Source organism: Balaenoptera ricei, chromosome 17 (genome assembly GCF_028023285.1).
Source record: "Balaenoptera ricei isolate mBalRic1 chromosome 17, mBalRic1.hap2, whole genome shotgun sequence".
Lineage (NCBI taxonomy): Eukaryota > Metazoa > Chordata > Mammalia > Artiodactyla > Balaenopteridae > Balaenoptera > Balaenoptera ricei.
In genome coordinates, this window is record NC_082655.1 from 31665120 (window position 1) to 31686741 (window position 21622).

Genomic DNA, 21622 nt, shown 5'->3' on the forward strand with positions numbered 1-21622 from the left:
GCCTGATTATCCAAGAATTGAAATCTTAAGGCGAACTTATAGCACGTGTATTTAGAACATCTTTGCAAGTTATATTTTAGCATATACATATATCTGCAACAGCATATAAGAAGAAATCAAGATACACAAGTGCTTTGGAAGCTATTTCTAAAATGCTTTTCTGTATTGTTTGTGACTATTTTCTTTAAAAGCTACTATACAGTGCAAACCATATATGCTACACAATAACTATACAATAACATTACAAATGACTTTAATATAAAGTTTTTAAATAAAAAATAACATAACCACAGCTATGAATACTGCTGGTAAAATAAATTAATTTTTTTTTGCAAATGGCACCAATAATACACTTTACTAATGGACTGTAATGAAATTACACCTTAAGTCTTCAACTCAGCCATAATGAATTGTCTCCTGATTGCCCAGATGTAATTCAAACAGCTTTTTTTTTTTTTTCTTTCTTTTTTCTTTTTTTCTGTACTGGGTAGAACAACATACTAAACACTGGTACCAAAGGTGAGTGATGTTTACTTATTTTGTGATTTCATTTGACATGTTCTGCTGCATGTGATGAGCAATAAAACTTCTTGTGAGTTATAAAGTTTGAGAGGTTGTTGAATTGGATGTCACACAGCCGGCAATATTTCCCACTGGTTGGAGCCTGGGTGGAGCCATTCACACCTTTAGCTATACTAGACAACTGGTCCTCTGTGGAGGGACTTCCTGGGGAGACGTTCTCGTTCGTGGCTAACGGGTTCTCCGAGATCCAGGAGGGGGATTTGCGGCCGTCTTCATGCTGACGATTCTGGGCAATGTTCTCTTGCTGTGGGTTGGCGGCAGGACGCTCGTCTTGCTTCAGTCCACCATTCACTATGACCATGCCTCGGTTTTTGGGCAACAACGGCAGGGAATCTTTCTTCGGCACAGCGCACCCATTGGAAGAAGCCTGGCTTTTGGGAGATTCATTTTCCGCGTTTGTGCTTTGGTCCACGTCAGCGTTATGGATGACAAGAGAACTAGAAATATAATCAGTTGGCTTTATTCCATAATAAGGAGAGAGCTGGTCGGCTCCTTTTGCCTTCTTTATTGCTCCAGGGTACAGGCATTGTGGAAGAAACAAATGTTTGTTTTCTTCTTTTGTCGCAATGAGCTGAGCGGCTTCACTGAAGACTTTCAGGCCCTGCAGAGTTGCTAAGTGGGAGGAAAATAAGTTTCCGTTGGGGGAAGGCTGCTTCAGGTTCCCATTTTTCTCACATTTTATGATGCTTCTTTCATAGCTGACATCGGGGCTGTTTCGTTCGCTTTCTGGATTCGGAAACACTTTGCTGTCGAGCGGAGCCAGGTCGTTACGCTGATGTGCAGTGACCGGGCAGAAATTCTGCTTGTGGGCCAGGTAGTTTTCTACCTTGTTGAAACTGATCTTGCACACAGTGCACTCGTGGTAGTCCAGCAGCCTTTTGGGAGAGGCAGTCGTCCGCTCAGACTGGGATAAACACTTTTTGCTGAGATCGATGGGCACGTCCATCTCTAGGCAGGAAACACTGGAATGAGTAGTGTCACATTTGGAAACCGGAACACACTTGTTAATCGTGAGGGACGTTTCCAAGTGCTTTGAGACAATTCCGGGAAAGATATCACATCTCGGATGGTAGCACTCTCCCAGCCCTTCCGTGGGTTCTTGAGTGGAGGTACAAGGACTGCTGAGGTTGCCTACGTCGAGAAATCGCTGTTGGACTAGCGGAGGCCTTTGCTCCTGTTCAGGAAGACACATCTCATACATCTTCCTGCGCTTGCGCGTACGCATCGTTCTCTGCACGGCAGGCACTTTGTTGGAAGCTGACCTCTTGAGCGGAGGGTCGTGGCGCGTAGCACAGTAATACTGTTTGTGGACCATGTAGGTTTCGTGCCGGCTGAAAGTAATGTTGCAAGCTTCACAGGTAGTCTTATTTGGGTCACTTTCCCCATCCACTAAGGGGAGGCTGGGATTTTTCACATCAACAGGTTTTCCATTAATTTTATCGTCATTGCTGTTGGGGGTGGAGAGCTTCTTAGCTTGAATGGAAAAGTCCTTGTCGTGGCCCTTCCCATTTGGTCCAATTAAATCTAAAACAGTGGAAGAATTGATGCAGGGTGTTTGAAGAAGTGGATTCTCAGTGTCAGCAGAATGAGCGGCTGGATTGAGAAGGTTTATGGAGGTTTGGCCAGTGTTGGGACTCACGGCCTCAGGCATCTTTTCCGAAACACCAGGGAACTCTGGGGACTTGGCCATCTGCTGCCATCGGCTGCTGCAGTAATGTTTTTTGTGCACTAGATAATTATCCAAATTATTGAATGTTATGTTACACTCAAAACAGGTAGCCCCTTTGGGCATCAAGGGGCTGTAAATGACGGGAGGGTAGCTACTACTTCCGTGCCTCAGTCGCCGATGTACCAGTTCAGACATCTTGGCTAAGATCTCTGAAGCTTGAGGGACCATGGTGATATCTTGGGGAAAAGCAAACTGAGATAGAAAGGGTCCCACGGGGAAAGAAGGCCCAATATTAGGCTGAACTGGAGATGAGGCGAGTCTTGGGCTAGAGGGCTCAGACTTTATTTTCGTGTAAGAAAAGCTTTGTTTATTTGTTGCAGACTGAATTTCGGGTCTCTGGTTAGTGAGAAAGAGCTGAGTCTTTTTCTCACACTTGTCCAGCTCCGTGTCAGAGCTCGCGTCTTTAGTCTGCATAGCCTTTTGGCTCTGGGGGAGTTCACTTCTGGTCAGCAAGTCTGTAGCTGGCTGTAAGCTGTCTTCGGTTCCACTTGGAGAGTGTTCCATGTCACTTTCTCTGGGCAGTTTGCTGCCAGGGACATGGAGCTCCTGGTGCTGCAATAACTCCCTCTGAGTCTGGAAGCCGAAGTGGCAGTGATTGCATCGGAAGGCAGCTTGAGTGAGATGGGAGAACAGGTGTTGGTGAAAGTTGATCACAGAATCAGCAGTGTAGCTACAGACGGTGCATTTTAGACTAGCACCAGGGGGGAGGAATTCTTCCATTTTCACTCCTGGAGGAACATACAAAATCAGAATACTGAGAACCACACATATTGGTTTTCTAATGATATGAACCGTTACTAATGACCTCATGTGTTCAACACAGCAGAAACGAACTGAAATCCTTCGGAATCTTATTTGTGATAGTAACTTTTTTCTTGTGACATCCTTCACCATATATGATGATAATAACAGCCCTTTACGGTTTCCAAAGCACTTTCATGAATATTATTGCATTGTAGTGGGATAGACATCATTGTTTCAATTTTACAGGTCGGGAAACACATGCAAGGAGGTTAAAGGAATTGATTATGGTTATAAAGCTATTCAGTGATGGAGCCATGACTAAACTTCAGATTTTATAATTTCTAATCCAATAACCTTCTTACCACAGCACTATGCTCTACATTAGGAAGAAGCAGGCATTAGTTAGAGTTGATAGTGATAACCTATGTGCAAATCAAATAAATCCTAGTGCATTTAGTGCACCAGATTAGGTCTTTATTCAAAAGAATCCAAATAGAAACCATTTTCTAAAGTAATTAATAACCTACTTATTTATCTTTGGTACAAAGTTAGAACTTTATTCATTGGTTTTGCTGAACATGGTTTATCTCTATCCAGGGCTGATATTGGTACCAGTACACTAATGTAGTCATTTAGGACCGACATCCATGCTGATTGATCATGGCCTGTTTTTAGTCAGCTATTAAATATTTTGAATATCACCACTGACTGGTGGGTAAGCCTCAGTGCAATATTGTGATTTACAAGGAATATGTATTTGGTCATTCTGATGAGTAAAATCTATTTCTCATATGTATTTGGTCTTTATCCTTGGTTCCCAGCTCACAGCTTCTAAAACTCTTGGAATTTCCTGTGATAAGAGTGATAAAGGTGTCTTTGTTATGTTATTGAGGTGACTTTTGGAAAGCCCTTAGGTAACCTAAGGATGGGTGGTTGTTAGGAGAAGCAACCTTGTGATTACAGGGGTTGGAACTTTCATTCTTCCCCTCCTCCACTTCTGGGAAGAGGGGCTAGAGATTAAGTTCAATTGTCAATGGCCAATAACTTAATCAATCCTGCCTATGTAATGAAGCCTCCATAAGGCCTCCCAAAAAACAGAGTTCAGAGAGCATCCCAGTTGGTAAAAATGTGGAGATTTGGGGAGAGTGGCAGGCTCTGAGAGCACTTGGAAGCACCTTGCCCGATCCCCAAACCTAGCCCTATGCATCTCATTCATCTGGCTGTTCCTGAGTTATATCCTTTTATAATAAACCAGTATCTGGTGAACGAATGGGTTTCTGAGTTCTGGGAGACACTCTAGCAAAGCAGTCAAACTAAGGGGGTGTCTTGGCAACCTCTGATTTATAGCCGACTGGTCAGAAGCACAAAAGACTAAAGTCTGAATTGGGGTGGCGGTGGGGGAGTCACTCTTGTAGGACTGACCCCTTAATCTGGGGAATTTAATGCTCTCTCTGCATAGTGTCAGAATTGAGTGGAGTTGCATTGCAAGACACTCAGTTGGTGTCTGAAGAATTACTTGGTCGGGGGGACCTCTTCCCCTATGAATTGGAATCAGGATCTGGATACTTTTACTTACTAAGGTCAACTCTTGTTCCCATTTGTTGGCATATGGTTAAATCAGGCTTGGTTCTGCCTCTCTGCCCTCTAGACTTAAATGAGAATTGTCTTTTATATTTATAAGATGAAAGTATGGCAGAGAGATAGAGATAAAAGGGGACTTCTTTTATTTGTCTCCTTTTCTCCTTGGCTAATCCAATACTCATTTTCCTATTGAGCTCGGAAGATCCCTCTATCTCTATTTTTGTTTTGTGCATGACTTTACACTCACCACGTGAGACAACCAACCTGTTTCTGCTTCCCCTGCTTCATCACCTACATAAAGACAGCTCTTTGCAGGGAGAGGGAAGAGAATAAGTAGAAAGGAAATGGCTTATTTTTATAAGTGCAAAGACAAAAGCTTGCACTGTACTAGAGCACTGGAGGTTGGAGTTAGTTTTTTTTAAACTGAGCACCTATTTCCATTTTTAATTATTCAACCCAAGCAAAAACAGCAAAGGAAGTCACCCAGAGGTGACTTACAAGTTTCATATTCTAGGTGCTGAATAACTATGATTCCCAAACCTTGGTTTGCCCTATCCAAGAATGTTCAAAGAAATATCTAAAATTAATATAATTCTGTACATTTGATTCATTTCAATTGTTTTTAAAATAGAGGAATTAGAATACTATGTACGATACTGACAACAATTGGGCATACAATTCCAAAATAAATGGGAATAGTTGTCACCTTGCTCTTAAGAGCAGGCTTAAAAAAAAAAAAATAGAAACCTGTTTTTCAGCCTAATTACTTTAGTTGAGAAAAAACTAGAATGATTTAGCCTGTAAACTGAGCACTGTAAGTTGTTAGAAAAGAATTCAGATCCAAGTCCTTTGAATAGAGTATACTTGTACATGACAAAAGATAATAACCAGCTGGTCCAGCAAGTTTAATTTTGATTTTATAGATAGAGATGTACGAATGTACGTATATATGTAGAGAAAGAATAGGGTCTCCTGGAGTAGAAGAAGAAACAAGAGAGGCACTCACCACTGTGTGAGTTCAGGTGCATTTCTAGAGCTCGGGCATTTGAAAAGCTCTTGGTGCATTGTGGGAAGGGGCACATACTGGAAATCTGAGGAGTGCTGTCTTCGTTTTCCTCTGACACTGGAGCAGCTTCTCTTTGTCTCCCACTGCAATAGTACATCAAATGGGCTTGCAGATTCCGCTCACTCCGATACCAGATGCCACAGGACTTGCAAGGGAATATATCCTCTGCAGGCAGAAACGCAGGGACACGTTAGCTGCTGCCCACTTGGAGCCAACCATGGGTAAAGCAGCATTTGGTTCAGTTTTTCTCAGAGTCTGCTCCAGGTTATGAATTAGGCAATCAGACAGTGGCTAGTGCAGTCTTGGGTGTTGTTCCACAGTACAGGACTATTTTTAAAGAAATGTTCCACTTAATGCCATTTACCTTCCCACAGACTCTTTAGAAAGTGGTACTCTAGGAGAATCCCAACATAAAGCAAAAGAGATTAATCCTAAATTGTTTATATTGCATTTACAGTTTAGAAAAATAGGCATTTATAAATAGCAATGTGAATTGGTTTATCTGCTTGATTAAAAGGTAAGGGATCTAATGGCTGAACTAAAGTTAGCCTTGATGCCAACACCTGACATCATTGGTCCATTTAATAAATTATTTACAGAGTACCTCCTTAGTGCCAGATCTATGCTGAGTTGGGTGTAAAACAAAATGAGAGACCAAACAGCTGTTGTTAAGGAGCTTAGGTCTCCTGGGGCTGGTTAACAAGTGGTTAGTTCATTACATTAGAATGTGATGACCACACACAGTGATGGAGGTGTCTGACGGGGGCTTCGGACATGGAAAAGAGACACTAGGCTGGGGAGAGAACTGGAGGGAGGATGAAGTCGGAGAAGGATTTAGAGGGAAGATGATGACATGCCTTAGCTGCGTTGTGAAGGATGCAATTAAGCTAGTCAGGTGGAGAAGAGGATTGTGTCCTCCTAATCAAGGGATCAGCTATGGGAGCCTGCGAGAGGGACCGGGTGGAGGCTGGGAGGCTCTTCTGTGATCTCAGGCAAGGGGCTGGGAGAGATGAGGTTGTAGAAGTCAGGGACAGACTACCAAAGGCCCTGTCAGCTTTTTTAAGTTTAGATTTCTGTCTCAATGATTATGGAAAATTACTGAATCATTTCAAGCAATAGACTGACAGAATTGGCTATGATATAATCCTAACAGTGGAGTTGAGTTTTGAAGGTAGTGAATTTGGAAGGAAGACTTCCGACTGGTAGGAGACAACCGCAGTAATCTAAGTGAAATATGACAGAATTTAAGTTGTAGCTACTAGTCATGTACTATTTGTTAAGTCATGCTATAATATGTATGATATGTATTTCTCATGTATTAATTCATGGAAAATTCCTCTGTGTTTTCCCCTCATTCATTAATAGGTGAAGAATGTGAGGCTGAGTAACTTGCCATGATCATACAACTGGGTGAACTGGGACTGGAAAACCCTGATGTAAACACTCTTCCATAATGCCTCAATGGAAGGGGGGACAGAGAGAAGAAAAGTTATATTGAGGAAGCAGAACTGACTGGAAGTGATGACCACTATTTTGCAATTAGATGTTAGAGCGGAAGGTAAGGTTTCTCCTTGGTGCCTAGACTTCTTGTTAGCATTTCTGTGTTAAGTGATGTTTTCATTCATCTCTACAGGGAATAGAAGACAGACGGGTGATGAATTCAGGCTGGGGCACATATAGAGTGACTAAATCTGACACTGTATTGTGCAAACTTGGCACTTTTGTAGCGCCTCTGATCAGAGGGATGGCAGATAACACTGTAAACTGGGACTAATCCAGGCACACTGGGGCATATGGTCACATTAGATACGTGGGAGTGGATATTTCTGTGAGAAAGAGAGAGGAACATTGCAAAGATGGCAAGAGAGGTCTGAAACTCGCCAGAAACAGCTGGACTTGTGATTTATAAACTGTTAATGTATAGTGAGTGGTGGAACACATGATAGTGAAGGAGTTGGCTCAGGAGATCCTGTTGAAGGAGAGAAGGAGAAAATTAAGGACCAAATTCTAGCGAATGAGAAGTAAGGACAGCAGGTACAATACAGAATTTTAAAATACAATTTAATCACAAAATTTATACTACTACTGTTTATTATTTAGCCCCTCCCACCCAAGTTTTAGTTCCATTTATACTTTTCAGAGGGCCCAGTGTATAGTAAAGGGTTTATTTTTCAGGATGACTTTAACTGATTAACTAATTTAAGAATGAGAACAAAGCCTGTATGCATCTATGGTGATATATTTGGGATTAATAGTTATCTTGCTATAGAAAGCAAACAGAGTATTCCTTCAAATATAATTAGAATTAACATTCATACACTGGAACGTCACAATAATATAAGATACTCCTAGAATATGTGGTAACAAAATCATTTTGCCTCAGTTTCAAGTTGGGTCCATGTTATTTCAAGTTCCTCACTATCCAAATCAAACTAAAGATTCAGTAAACAAAATAACCACATTTACATTAAGGAAATTCAAAAATAGTAGCTTGGATTGTGTACACTGAATCCACTGGAGTAATTCCAGATACACCCGAGAAGTTCTTCATTCTAAAGGATGCTGTTACAGCAAGAACATAATTACTGTTGAATATATATGTATATATATATGTACACATCTATAATATCAAGACATGATTGTAGTCTCTAGACTTCTGCATCATTTAAAGACTCAGGGATTTTCAAGGACATTTTGGACTCAATGCAATGTTTCACTTGCCACTGGCTTTAGAAGCTATTCTCCTCTTAAGATGTACTCACGTTTTCTCACAGAGCTAGATAAAAGCAGAGCAGAGTCTAGAATTCTGATCTTGGGACTCCTAGATCACTGATTTTATTTCAAGAAAATACAAACTAAGTTCAATAGTCCTTTTAACAAACTATAATCACAAAGGTATATTTGCCAGGGCACATTTTAAAATTCTCCATATAAAGTATTCTAAGATTGTAAGTATTTTTCTTTCTCTTCTCTTTATTTATTTATTTTTTTTCCATTAGCCGATGTCTTGATTTATCCAGCCTACATTTCCCCTTCATTAGTGTATCTAATCAAATTTGATTTTGTGTCCTTTTTCTTATTTTATGTTTTAACTCTATGGCTGTTAATACCAAAATTATTCTACCATAGGAGCATCAATGAAAGCTGTTGGACCTCTAAATAGTCTTGAATGTTGTTTAGTTTAGAATGTCAGATTTTTCTGTGTGACATTCAGGATTCCAAACTGAAATGAATGAATTTAAGTTATTATTTTTATACTCCCATGAGAAGCGAACATACACACACACACACACACACACACACACACATATTTAAAGTTGGAGAGAATATAAAATAAAATCATAACACTGGAGAAAAAGTCTGTCCCTGGTTGCCTGTCAGTAGACATTATTTTTTTCTCTCCCATAAATACCCATCACCACTACAAAGCTATTGTACCGGGCTATTGCACTCAGCACTTACTATTGACAATAGCTGTAGGCAAAATAGAAGCCATGGCAGCTTGCTGAGGGAGCAGCTGAATTGAGTCCAGCAGGCGCGCCGGGTACATCCCTTCTGTAAGAGTCATCTGACTGGCAGCTTGTAGCCTTGAGTCAAAATCCACCACAAAGGCAATTAGCTCTTCACCCTCAGAGATGGCCTTCGTAGTCGTGCACCAAAGCTGACCCCCTATTAAGAAGAAAAAAGAAAAAGAATTGACATAGAATGCTCTAGCCTGCTGTACATTGGATTGATGTCAATAGGACCTTCTCATGTTTTTCACATCAGTTTCTACTGGGGTGGAGTGTTTGATCAAGACAACGGCTGTCCTCCTCTTCCCTTTGTTAACTTAAAACAATAAAACTGCCAGTTATTTTACCAGCGACACAAGTTTAATAGCAAGGAACTGCAATTCGGGACAGGCAGCTATGGTCAACCACGGGAAAGTCTGGTGAAACAAAGGAGAGGAAACTCTTATAGAGAAGGGGAGGTTGGGTGGGGCCATTATAAACAAAAAGCTCATTGGAGGAAATTGAAAGTTCCAAATATAGTGGCTTTTCATTGGCTGAGTTGTTACATTCTCTCATTGGCTGAGCTGCTGTCAGACGAGGAGAAATGCTTTCTTCCTTCAGCTGAGAGGTATTAAGTAGTGTCACTTCCTGATGGAGATGCAAAGTCCATCTCTTCCTGTTGGGATCTATACTGAAGTCAAGTAGTACATGCCAGCTCCCCTTTCTGACTTCCCTACTCCATTTTTGTGCTGTTTCCCTTTATTAATTTTCGTACCTGCCTATGTGGAAAATTGTATTCCTTGCATCAAATGAACTGTTCAGTGACCAACAGTAGAAGACTAAGAACCAAGTGTAGACATAATCTGTAGAGAGTTTTGTCAACTGTTTGCCTTCCAGCGCTTGACTTAATCATTAACCACGTTATTACATGTTATACTGCCTAAGAACAAGCATGGTAGGGATACAACCACAAAATTTATTTCAGGTGAGGCTTTGAAGTTACTCTTTATGTACTCTTTCTGTACCTTATGGAAGTAAGAAGTTATTTCTTTTTCTCTCTTTTCCCCAGATACTGGGGAATATATATATATATGTGTGTGTGTATATATATATATATGAATAATACCTAAAACTACAAAGCAAGTAAACAAAGTTCCTAAAATTTAGAAAATTAAAGTGAAATTTCAGTTAGCTTTACTCTCCTTATAAGTCTGCTGCCATTTTTTTGGGGGGGGGGCGGTGGTGAGCGCTGAGTGATCTTTACTTATATAATATTTCTTATAATGCAGCTTCTTTATCTCCTTTTACCCTGATTGAACTTCCTGAAAAGGAGATATGCCAAAGAGCCTTTTCAGAAAGGCTTATTTAAATAAAGATTTGTTTAAATGAAAAGAACCCTCTCTTCAAACACTAAGATAGACTCTGGCTTGGTGCTTCAAATGATCACGTGTGGTGCATTAAAAAGAAAATTAACTATGCAAGTACATCTTCTAATGTATTGGAATGCGATAGTGAATGCTCATTTATTTAACGTGTTTAGACAGGCAAAGCACTTATATTTCGTTATCTACACTCTCAGGCCTAGATATGCATCCTGTACTGTTATGCCTAAAGTAATATGGCACACTTGATATGTTATAAAGCTTTTTTCCTCATTGTGTATATACTGCAAGGCTATATATTGTACTCATTAAGCAAGCAAAAATTGTACCCATTCTGATAAGTAATATTGCTCTGTTTATCTTTCAGCATAACTGCCTTTTCAACTGCACTTCATTTTTTTCCACCCTGAAAGAGATCATAGTTTTTAAACAACTTGTGGTAAAACGCTGGTGGAAAAGATAACAACAGCATATGATAGGGCAGAGTTGCCTGGAAGATTCAGGACATCGTTTTAGAGAAACCTCGGCCAGTTAATTAAACCAGCTGATTAAATTTCAAAGGTAAGCAAACAAGACACCATCCGTGACAGTACACGTCTGTGAAAAAATAAAGCTAAAATTACAGACCTCAAATTTACATGAAAGTTTCCAAGGAAAACACAAATATACTAAAAGACTAGAAAACAACCTTTTTTCACTTTCACTTATATATCTGAAAGCATACAAGTTCCCCAAAGTTGAAAAACAGATTCACCTTGGCATTGATGACTTCTTTACAAATATAGAAGCTAAGCGGCATCATCGTGGAATCTGACGAGTATTGAAAAGTGCTAAGTGCTGCTATTTCTGCTGGTGATGTTTCTTCCCCCCGGAAGGCTTCTGCATTTGGCTGCTCGGCCTTCTCTGATGTGCATACACATCCAAACTACTTACAGCTGTAGACAAGGTAATCATTTGCACCTTATCTTTGCTCTGGGACACGGTTTATTAAGTGAGCCTGTGTAATAGAGAGGTGGGGAGGGCAGAGGCAGGCACTGCAATTCATGTTTAGTTCCTCGCCTGGTTTTTTAAGAGTCACTGGATTTCAGTGTTGAACTGAATAACTTATATTACTGGTAATAGTTTTCCATTTTTGATAAACTTACACTGTTGGTAAATCCAGCTATGGCTATGTTTTACAAAAGGAAAGTTTTCAATTCAGGTACCCAGGAGAAATCGATATTTTAGGGAAGGTAGCACTCAGCTAATCTTTATCACAGCAGTGAGCTCAACAGCAGGATGACTCCGAATACTTGTGCTCAGACTTTGAGCCAAAAAGATCCAATCAATAAATAAAATTCACAAAATATTAAGTGCAAATTAAAGTAAGTAAAAAAATGGGCTTCCGTGGTGGCACAGTGGTTAAGAATCCGCCTGCCAATGCAGGGGACACGGGTTTGAGCCCTGGTCTGGGAAGATCCCACATGCCATGGAACAACTAAGCCCACATGCCACAACTACTGAGCCTGCGCTCTAGGGCCTGCGAGCCACAACTACTGAAGCCCGCGCGCCTAGAGCCTGTGCTCCACAACAAGAGAAGCCACTGCAATGAGAAGCCCACGCACCGCAACGAAGAGTAGCCCCCGCTCTCTGCAACTAGAGAAAGCCCGCGTGCAGCAACGAAGACCCAACACAGCCAAAAATAAATAAATAAATAAATAAATTTTTAAAAATAAATAAATAATAAAGTAAGCAAAAAATGATTTTTCTACATTATTAAGCAGCCTGGCAGTGGTAACACATATCTGTTTTCAGATGTACTCAGTAATGTTTCATATTTTATCATCTTTATCATTTTATCTCATTTTATAGTTTCAGCAGAGCATATCCTTTTAAAAGGCTGAATCAGACTGAAAATGTACTGTGCAGGTTTGATGAAGAAGCCAATTGTCTTAGGGTTTAGTTTTTCAAGTCGTTCATTCATCAGCTATTCATTGAACTCTCCACTGTGTGCCAGGCTGCGTGCTATGGTTTCATGCACAACTTCACATACAACCTGAATGCACACATATAAACAGACAAATTATAATACCACACGGTGGTGCCATCCCCTAGTCCTAAAGAAATGTGAGAGGGGTGAGTAACTGAGACTTCTTAGGGGAGTCAGGCAAGCCATCCAATGTGACATTTTTATTGACTCAAGAAGAGTAGAAGTAAAATAGCAGAAGTATGTGTAGGGAGGACCTGGCAGGTACATCATTACTGGCAGATAGAGGAGCATACGTGTGAGTGCAGGATTATAGAAGAGCCTGCCTGGCCCTCGGAGGCCAGCAAACCTGGAGCTTGGGGTCTGAGGGAGAAAGAGGTGGATTATGGGCAGTGGTGTGCCAGAGCCAGCCTGTTCTGGGTCACAGGGCAGAGTGTTCAGTTGTCAGGAATTCTGTGTGCTGGTTGATGTCACGTTGGTCACTTGAAATCAGCTATGGTGAGAGTTGTAGAATTTGCTGTCAGAAACTGTCAAGCACTACAAATCAGGGCTTCCTCCCACAGAAAGTTTAGAGCAGGGTGAGAGTTTTGATGTAACGTGAAAACAGTTGTGTCTGGCTCATGGTGGAGAGATGGTATATATTTATTTGAGTGAATGAATGATCTGAGCTTCCCCCCCACCCCCTGCCAGAATATAGATCTCAGGGTCTTGAGGAGAGTAAACTGAAGGGGTAGGAAATGTTATCTCGAGGGCTATTAGGAGGCTGTTGTACTAGTTCAGTTGTGAGAAGTGTAAATTGTAGGGGTGAAAAGAGCCAGATTCAAGAGACATAGCTGACAGAGGACTGGGGTGATTTCCTGAGATGGGTAAAAGAAACTCTTGAAAGTGACACAGAGGTTTCTGGTTTGCAAAACCAGCTGACGGTAGTTCCATTAACAACGCAGTAAAGCTGGCATATTACCAAGCGGTATTATACAGACAATAATGGATAATTGGTATTAATTAGGAATAATTTCTTTGGGCCCGATAGGCTAGGGGGTTTATATATTTCATCTATTTTAATCCTATCAATCATTCTGTGAGGTGAGTGATAGTTTCCTCATTTAAGAGTTGAGGAAATTGAGTCTTGGAGAAGTTAGCTAACGTGACCAAAGCTATACACATAGCAGAATCACTGGCGGATTCATGATTTAGACTTCTGTCTGTCCAACTCCAAAGCCCAAGTGTGCATGTGTGTTTTATGTATGTGTATGTATATGCATGGGAGTGCTGAATTTGGCTTTGAAAATGTAGAGTCTGAGGTACCTGAGAGGCTTTTTGGTGGGTGTATCCAGGAGGCAGTTGGACCTTGGAGGAGAATAAGGCTGGAGAAAAAAAAATATTTCGGAAGTCATCAACACATTCTAAATAGCTGTGGAAGCTCTTTGCATTGATGTGGTAATGCAGGAAGACTACAGCATGAAAAGAGAAAGAACAAAGATTGAAACTTGGAGAATCTCAACATTTAAGATGTGGGTAGAGGAGATGCAATCATTTAAAGACATAGGAAACATATACTTGGAAAGGTTAGAGGGGAACCAAGAGAATGGTGCCATAAAAGTCAAGGATTGGTTCTTGGAGACAGCTTGGCTGAGTTCTTTTGATGTGAATTTAGAGCATACAACTTGAGGGAGTCATTTATAGGGAGAGATATGCCAAGTATTATAACATAGTTTCGAATACTGATTCAAAAAAAATATTCTAAATGTGGCTGCTAGTGAGGATGTAATCCCATCTGGAGGAAGTACACCGGCACCAGACTGCTGGGATGCAAATCTCGGCTCTGCCGCTTGCTAACTGTGTGACTTTGAACTTATCACCTAAGCATTCTATCAGTTTCCTCAGCCTTGAAAATGGGGATGATGATAATAGTATTGGGCTCATGGTATTATCATGAGGATTAAATAAGCAAATATATGTGTGAAAGCTTAAGAACAGCACCTGCTGTAGTGAGTGCTATATAACTGTTAACCGTTATCCTTTTGGTTTGGTCTGGTTGGGGCTATTTTTCTCATTTCTCACTGCCCTGCTAAGTCGAAGAAAAGAAATCTCACCAGAAAGAAAACATAAACCTACAAATTCAATGAGCACATGTATCTATGCTTCACTGGAGAGAGCTAACTCATTTTGGAAAAATGATTAAGGCTGCATCATTTGTGGATCACATACCGATCTTGACCGGTTAGAAACAGATACAGTTTCTAGCAATCTACATGGGGCTGAGGAGATAGGAGAACCAATTTCTTACCCTACCGTTTTTAGAGCTAGGGTAAACACAGCCAACTCTAATTTACAATTCAATGGAAGGTAGTAGTATTCATCTTGATTAAGAAGCAATCTGAGTGCATGAAAATGATAAATCATGTTGATATTTAGCTTTTTTGGTGTCTTCACTGATTGACCTCATGTTCAATGGAAACAAATCACAGGGTATTACATTTGGCTTTAAAATGAGAGCACCACTATCAAAAACAAAAAACAAATCAAAAAACAAACACCCCCCCCAAAACCAAAAACACGCAAAGAAAACAAACCCAAAACCCCAAACAAACAAACAAAACCACGAGGAAACAAGGACTGGCAAGGATGTAGAGAAGTTAGAACCCTTGTGCACTGCTGGTGAGAGTATAAAATGGTAGTGTCACTCTGGAAAACAGCATGACGGTTCCTCAAAAAATTAAAAATAGAATTACCTATGATCCAGCAATTCCACTTCTGGGTATATACTCAAAAGAATTGAAAGCAGAGTCTCAAAGAGATATTTGCACAACCATGTTCAGAGCAGCATTATTAAAAACACCTAAAACATGGAAGAAACCCAACTGTCCACTGAGAGAAGGCTGGCTAAGCAAAATGTGGTGTATACACACACACACACAATGGAATATATATATGTATATATACATACACAATAGAATATATGTGTGTGTGTGTGTATATATATATATATATAGATAGATAGATAGATAGATAGATAGATAGATAATGGAATATTTTACAGCCTTAAAAAGAAAGGAAATTCTGACAATGCTACCACATAGATGAACTTTGAGGACCCTATTATAAGTGAAATAAGCCAGTCACAAAAAGACAAATACTGTATGATTCCACTTATATGAAGTACTCAGGGTATTCAAAGTCACAGAGACAGAAAGTAGGATGGTGGTTGCCAGGGGCTAAGGGTAGGGGGGAGTGGGGAGTTATTGTTTAATGGGTATAGAGTTTCAGTTTTGCAAGATGAAAAGAGTTCTGGAGACGGATGGTGGTAATGGTTGCACAATAATGTTAATGTACTTAATGCCACTGAACTGTATACTTAAAAATGGTTAAGATAATACATTTTGTTATATATATATACACACACACACACACACACATATATATATATACACGCACCACAATTAAAAAGTTGGAAAAAAATGAGAGTACTATTATTTTTCACTAAAAAACATTCACTAGAATATTTGTACAAGTTTTTAGTTATAGCTAAGGACAGGAATATAACTTTTATTAAATGCTTTTCATATGAGATGGATTTAAAAAAAAAAAGTTGAGGTCTTCTCTCAGTTTTCCTAATGAAGTTACTTTAACAAAGTAATACTTGAAAACTAAGATTTTAGAGGAATGAAGCTGCCGCTGAGATGGAGTTTACTTTCTTTGACCACATTAACTATTTTCATTTGAATGAATGAATTTCTTCGCACAGTAATTCAAGAGCAAATGATCTTTGCCTAAGGGATTATATGCTCATAACGAAGCATTGCTGGCACCCCAAATCATTGAAAATTTATTTGTCCTCAGTGGAAAGATGAACTAGAAAGAGTTTGCCTTGTGGGTGAGAAACTTTAGTTCTAGTCCTGACTTGATTATTGGTTACTGGGTGATCTTGGAGAACTGCTTTCCTTACATCATATAACCTTAGGCTAGATACCACTAGATTATTATCATCAAGTTGTAAGCAACTTTTTTGCTTCTATGACCAAAGTGCTAATAATAGGAATAACCTCAGATTTATTAAGCACCTACTATCTGCTCTGCACTGACACTGTGCTAAGTGCATTGCATCCATTATCTTAATATCTCCCAAGAAAGCAGTGAGGTGGCTTTTATTTGTTCCATTTTACTGTGAGATCATGAAGCTGGAAGTGTACATAAACTGTTCAAGATCACACAGCTAGATTCGACTTGGAGGAAGAGAAGGAGATATGGGAGATGGGATTTGAACAAAGCAGTTTGGCTCTAGATTCTGAATGAAAAACCCGGTGTCCCAAATCACAGCGCCATCTGATGTTCACTAAGTAACTGCCTTGGTACCTTACCTTGATTACTCAGTTTGAGTAATTAGCACTGCTATCTCTCTGAATCAGAAATGACATGTAGCTGTCCAGTTTTCCCAGCACCACTTATTGAAGAGGCTGTCTTTGCTCCATTGTATATTCTGGCCTCCTTTTTCATAGATTAGGTGACCAGAGGTGCGTGGGTTTAATCTCTGGGCTTTCTATCCTGTTCCACTGATCTATATTTCTGTTTTTGTGCCAGTACCATACTGTCTTGATGTCTGTAGCCCTGTAGTATAGTCTGAAGTCAAGAAGCCTAATTCCTCCAGCTCTGTATTTTTTCTCAAGATTGCTTTTGCTATTCGAGGTCCTTTGTGTTTCCCTGCAAACTGTAAAATTTTTTGTTCTAGTTCTGTGAAAAATGCCATTGATAATTTGATAGGGATTGCACTGAATGTGTAGATTGCTATAGTCGTTTTTACAATATTGATTCTTTCAATCCAAGAACATGGTATATCTCTCCATCTGTTTGTGTCATCTTTGATTTCTTTCATCAGTATGGTTCACTTTATGAAACAGCGTTAAGAAGATTTACACAGTGATAAGACATAGCTTTAAAATGCATAGCCACAATGTGGAGAATAATATAAATCTTTGTGGTGTGGAAGTAATGCCAGGTTATCTTCTAACATGACTAATAGCTTACACTTAGAAAGCACTTACCATGTGCCAAGTACTATTCTAAACGTTCCACACCTATTAAATATTGATGTAGCATTTGCCCAAGTTTAGCTGGACACTAAAAGGGCATCACAATTCTTTATAACCATGACTGCACAGTAGATTCACCTGGGAGCTTTTTTTAAAATTAATTTATTTTATTTTTGGCTGTGTTGGGTCTTCATTGCTGCGAGTGAGCTTTCTCTAGTTGCGGCGAGCAGGCTTCTCATCGCGGTGGCTTCTCTTGTTGCGGAGCACGGGCTCTAGGCACACAGGCTTCAGTAGTTGTGGCTCGCAGGCTCTAGAGCACAGGCTCAGTAGTTGTAGCGCACGGGCTTAGTTGCTCCGCGGCATGTGGGATCTTCCCGGACCAGGGCTCGAACCCATGTCCCCTGCATTGGCAGGCGGATTCTTAACCACTGCGCCACCAGGGAAGCCCACACCTGGGAGCTATTAATCAACGCTGGTTTCTGGGTCCTACCCCGGATCAATCAAATCAAAATCACTGGGAGTGAAGTTTGGGCTTCACTATTTTTTAGAAGCTCCCCGAAAGGCTTCATATGCCTGTAGAGTTAAGGATCATTGGCGTAAGGGTAAAACTATCTGTAGTTTGTATAGGGTAGAGAGAGTGAAACTCTGTGAACAGAAAGGTCTCTTTTGATAATCAAATATTTCATAGACTTGTTCAAACAATTCAGTAGAGAGATGTCCACTCCGAAACTCAGAAAATGACAAGTGAAAATAGCTTTGAATAATATTTGAGGAATGCGGGCATGATGAGTGAAGAGGTGTAGAAAGGCGGGTAAAGGATGTAATGACTTAGCATCATCCTTCAACTGAATACACCAGTTAGGAATTCAGTACATTTGTGAATTGTATTCGGTTTTACAATGTTTAATTCTTTATTATTTTGAAGGTGTGTGACTTATTATTAGAAATGAGCAATAACATTTCAAAAAACTGTGAAAGATCATATTGTATAAACCAGAGCAAAAAAAAAAAAAAAAAAATCACATTTCTACTGCATGGGCATGAAGTCTTTATCAAATGACATCAGGCACTGAAGCAGCTATCTGATACCCTCCTCAAGTCTACCAAATGGAAAGGTTATTTTAGGATTCTCTCTTTGCCTCTTGCGCTGCAAATACACTCTCCCCAGGCTCCACACCCACACACCACTCCCTTCACACATAAAGGGCAAATACATTCAAGGTTCCATAGAAAGTAATAACTACGAAGACCTTGACGTTCTTGAAAAAACATGTACTTGCTGTTCTAAGTAATGTTTATGATCAAAGTTCTTGTACAAACAGATAGGGTTCCTAACAGGAAGCTTATAAATTTTTCTCATAATTGCTGTCAAAACTGCAGTGAAGTGTACTACAAGTTTTGATAATAAAGAATAAAGTCACAGTTCAAAGTTGATTATATTTTGGAAATTCACGATCCCCTTACTAGAAGCGGTAGCCTTAAGTATCTCCCCATCCTGCCAAATTTTTCACTTGCACTTTTTATTATTTATGAAATCAGTGTCTGTACAGTGTCATGCAGACCTCTGCTGATAAACTCTAATTAAGATTAAGACAAGCCTTTTGGAAAGGATCCCATCATTAGCAAACATGATAAACACAAAAATACTCCCTCCTTGTCAACCAGGAGCAATTCAGTAACCTAACAGTATTATCTGTTGCTAGGTTACAGAGCTGACAAAGCTTCAATTATATTGTTCGACCATACCTATAGAGTTCTGTATAAGCAAAATGTATCCAGTATAAAAGCATTTAACTTCATCCATGCTATCTGCAATTCATGCTTCCTTACAGTGGTAAAAATCAGGTTAATAATTACATAGCACACTGAAAAATCTTCTCCATGTGTTACGTCTATACATGTTTCTTTCTAATTTATCTGTGTGATTGATAGATGCTTGCTTTGTAAAAATAAGGAAATACAAGCAACGTGAAGATGTAAACCTTGAGCACAACTACATCTGGGCTCATCAAGATACGGACCTAAGCTTAGCATAAAGATATACAGCAAATTGAACCAATTAAATCACATTTGGATTTTGTATTACTCTGCCTCAGTATGTACAAGGATAAGGAGCCTCAAGCGAATAGACAGGGATACCAGTTTGAAAGTTTAAGCTCAAAAAAAAAAAAAACAAAAAAAACCCAAACCCATACACACTCACCTAACAATACAAAAGGAAATAGGTGGTTTTCAATACTAATTTATTCTAATGGTTTTTCTAAGGATATTTTAAAAGTTGAAGTTAGTAACTTTTACTACACAGCATTAAGTCATTAAGTCTTATTTCTCTTTATTAGACTGGGAACACTAGGGGGAAAAAAATCAATGAAAACAGCCTCTAAAAATACAGACATTTGACAGGGGAAAAACAAAGAAAAAAGCCATGTGTGTAAAAAGAGAAAGTCTATGTGAATCAGACCTTTGAGTTTTTTACCATGGGTGATTTTTTTTGTGATTTTCATGGAAATTTGGAGAAAAGTTAACTACATATAAATGAACAAGCATTTTTAAGTAGCTTTGGCATAAAATATTATATACTAAATTGTTACAGCAGTTTGATTTCCTAAGATGTACAGTGATATTTCTGCATTAATCTAAAAGCCTATTTCCTTCACATGTGTAAAATACAAGAAGAAGATGGTCAATTGATCAGAGTTCAATTAATAAAGATTACATATTGGTCTATAGAGTAAACCATGATATCTCTTAGGCACACTAAGGTAAATGAAAGCCGTTCTCTGGGGGAACAAATGGGCTGTTTAACACACACACACACACACACACACACACACTCTCACACTCACACTCATACACACAGACACTGTTGCTGGAGTTGGAGGAAACAAGAATACTTACTTGTTCTGTCATTAACTTCTTTTCTTTTTTTACCTAAATAATTTGAAAATCCAACATCATGCCCACTTATGAAATTTAGTTTCTTCACAACTGGGAAGGGATTGGGCAGACTAATTCCCTAAAAGCTAAATAATTGCCCCATTGCAACATCGCAGGTGTTACTACCTAGATCTCAGGGTGGGGACGTTCACACAGTACATATATCTATATGTAGCCACATTGTTTAATAGCAATTTTATAATGAATTCCAGTCCAATACTGTTGAAATTCTTGACAGTGGAGTAGTGCAAGGAACAGAACTTATAAATTATGTGTGCCCCTTCTTTGCAAACCGCTGTGGAGGTTTCTTTGTGCATTGGCAAATACAGTAGGAATATGAGGTATTGTGTGGCTCCTCCTGCACAGCACCTGATAAAAGAATAAAGAGCTGTGACATATTCTTAAAACAATAGAGGAATTAAAGGGAAACAATGGGCCAGCTGCTTCATTAATACAATCAAAAGGGAGCCCAGCACAGAGGAGTCCAGATAATTAAGCACTACTCTTTTAGACCTCCTTTCTAGAATAAAATTGCTTAAAAATGTATTAACTACTTCATAGTTGTTAGATAGATCTCTGCACTTGTTTACTTAGAGTTGATTAATGCTTTTTTTCCGTATGCATCAACATGCCAACGCATAGTTTACAACAGTTTTTGAATAAAATAGAGTGAGAATAATTGATCAAGATCTGCACAATACACAGCAATAAATCAAAAGCATTTTACAAAAGGTCTTTCCTGTTTTTAAATAATCTTTAACATTTTTCATGTGTACTTATAGGCAATGCAGGGCATTTTGGGGCATTTAACTTTCCCATGCTGGCTTTCCTGACATCTTTTTATAGAACGTCTTAGCAGTTCCTGGGAGAAGGAGGAAAAAAATCAGACTTGACCAGCAACTTTAGAGCGTGCCTTTGGTTTCTGGGCCAAAGAAGAGAATGGATTTAAAAAAAACATTCTTTGCCTTTTCCAGTCAAGAGGGACGGACGCATGGCAGAATTACTTGCCGAATGCACTATTCATCCTTCATTAACTTGATTACAGAAAACAAAAAAGCAACTTTTTATGCTCTTTATGTTAAATCACAGTTTACAATTTAAGATATCAAGGCTTTTC

At 39.4% G+C, this 21622-nt stretch overlaps 1 protein-coding gene across 1 annotated transcript in view; it reads right to left on the reverse strand.

Moving 5' to 3' along the window:
- Positions 1-343: 343 nt before the first annotated feature.
- The window catches only part of ZFPM2 (zinc finger protein, FOG family member 2), a 459876-nt gene continuing 438597 nt past the window's right edge, over positions 344-21622 (reverse strand). The window contains exons 6-8 of the mRNA XM_059902062.1: positions 9165-9371; positions 5643-5867; positions 344-3039 (exon numbers count right to left, since the gene is read on the reverse strand). Coding sequence (XP_059758045.1) covers positions 548-3039; positions 5643-5867; positions 9165-9371 — 2924 coding nt within the window. The 3' untranslated portion in view covers positions 344-547. The remainder of the gene's footprint in view (positions 3040-5642; positions 5868-9164; positions 9372-21622) is intronic.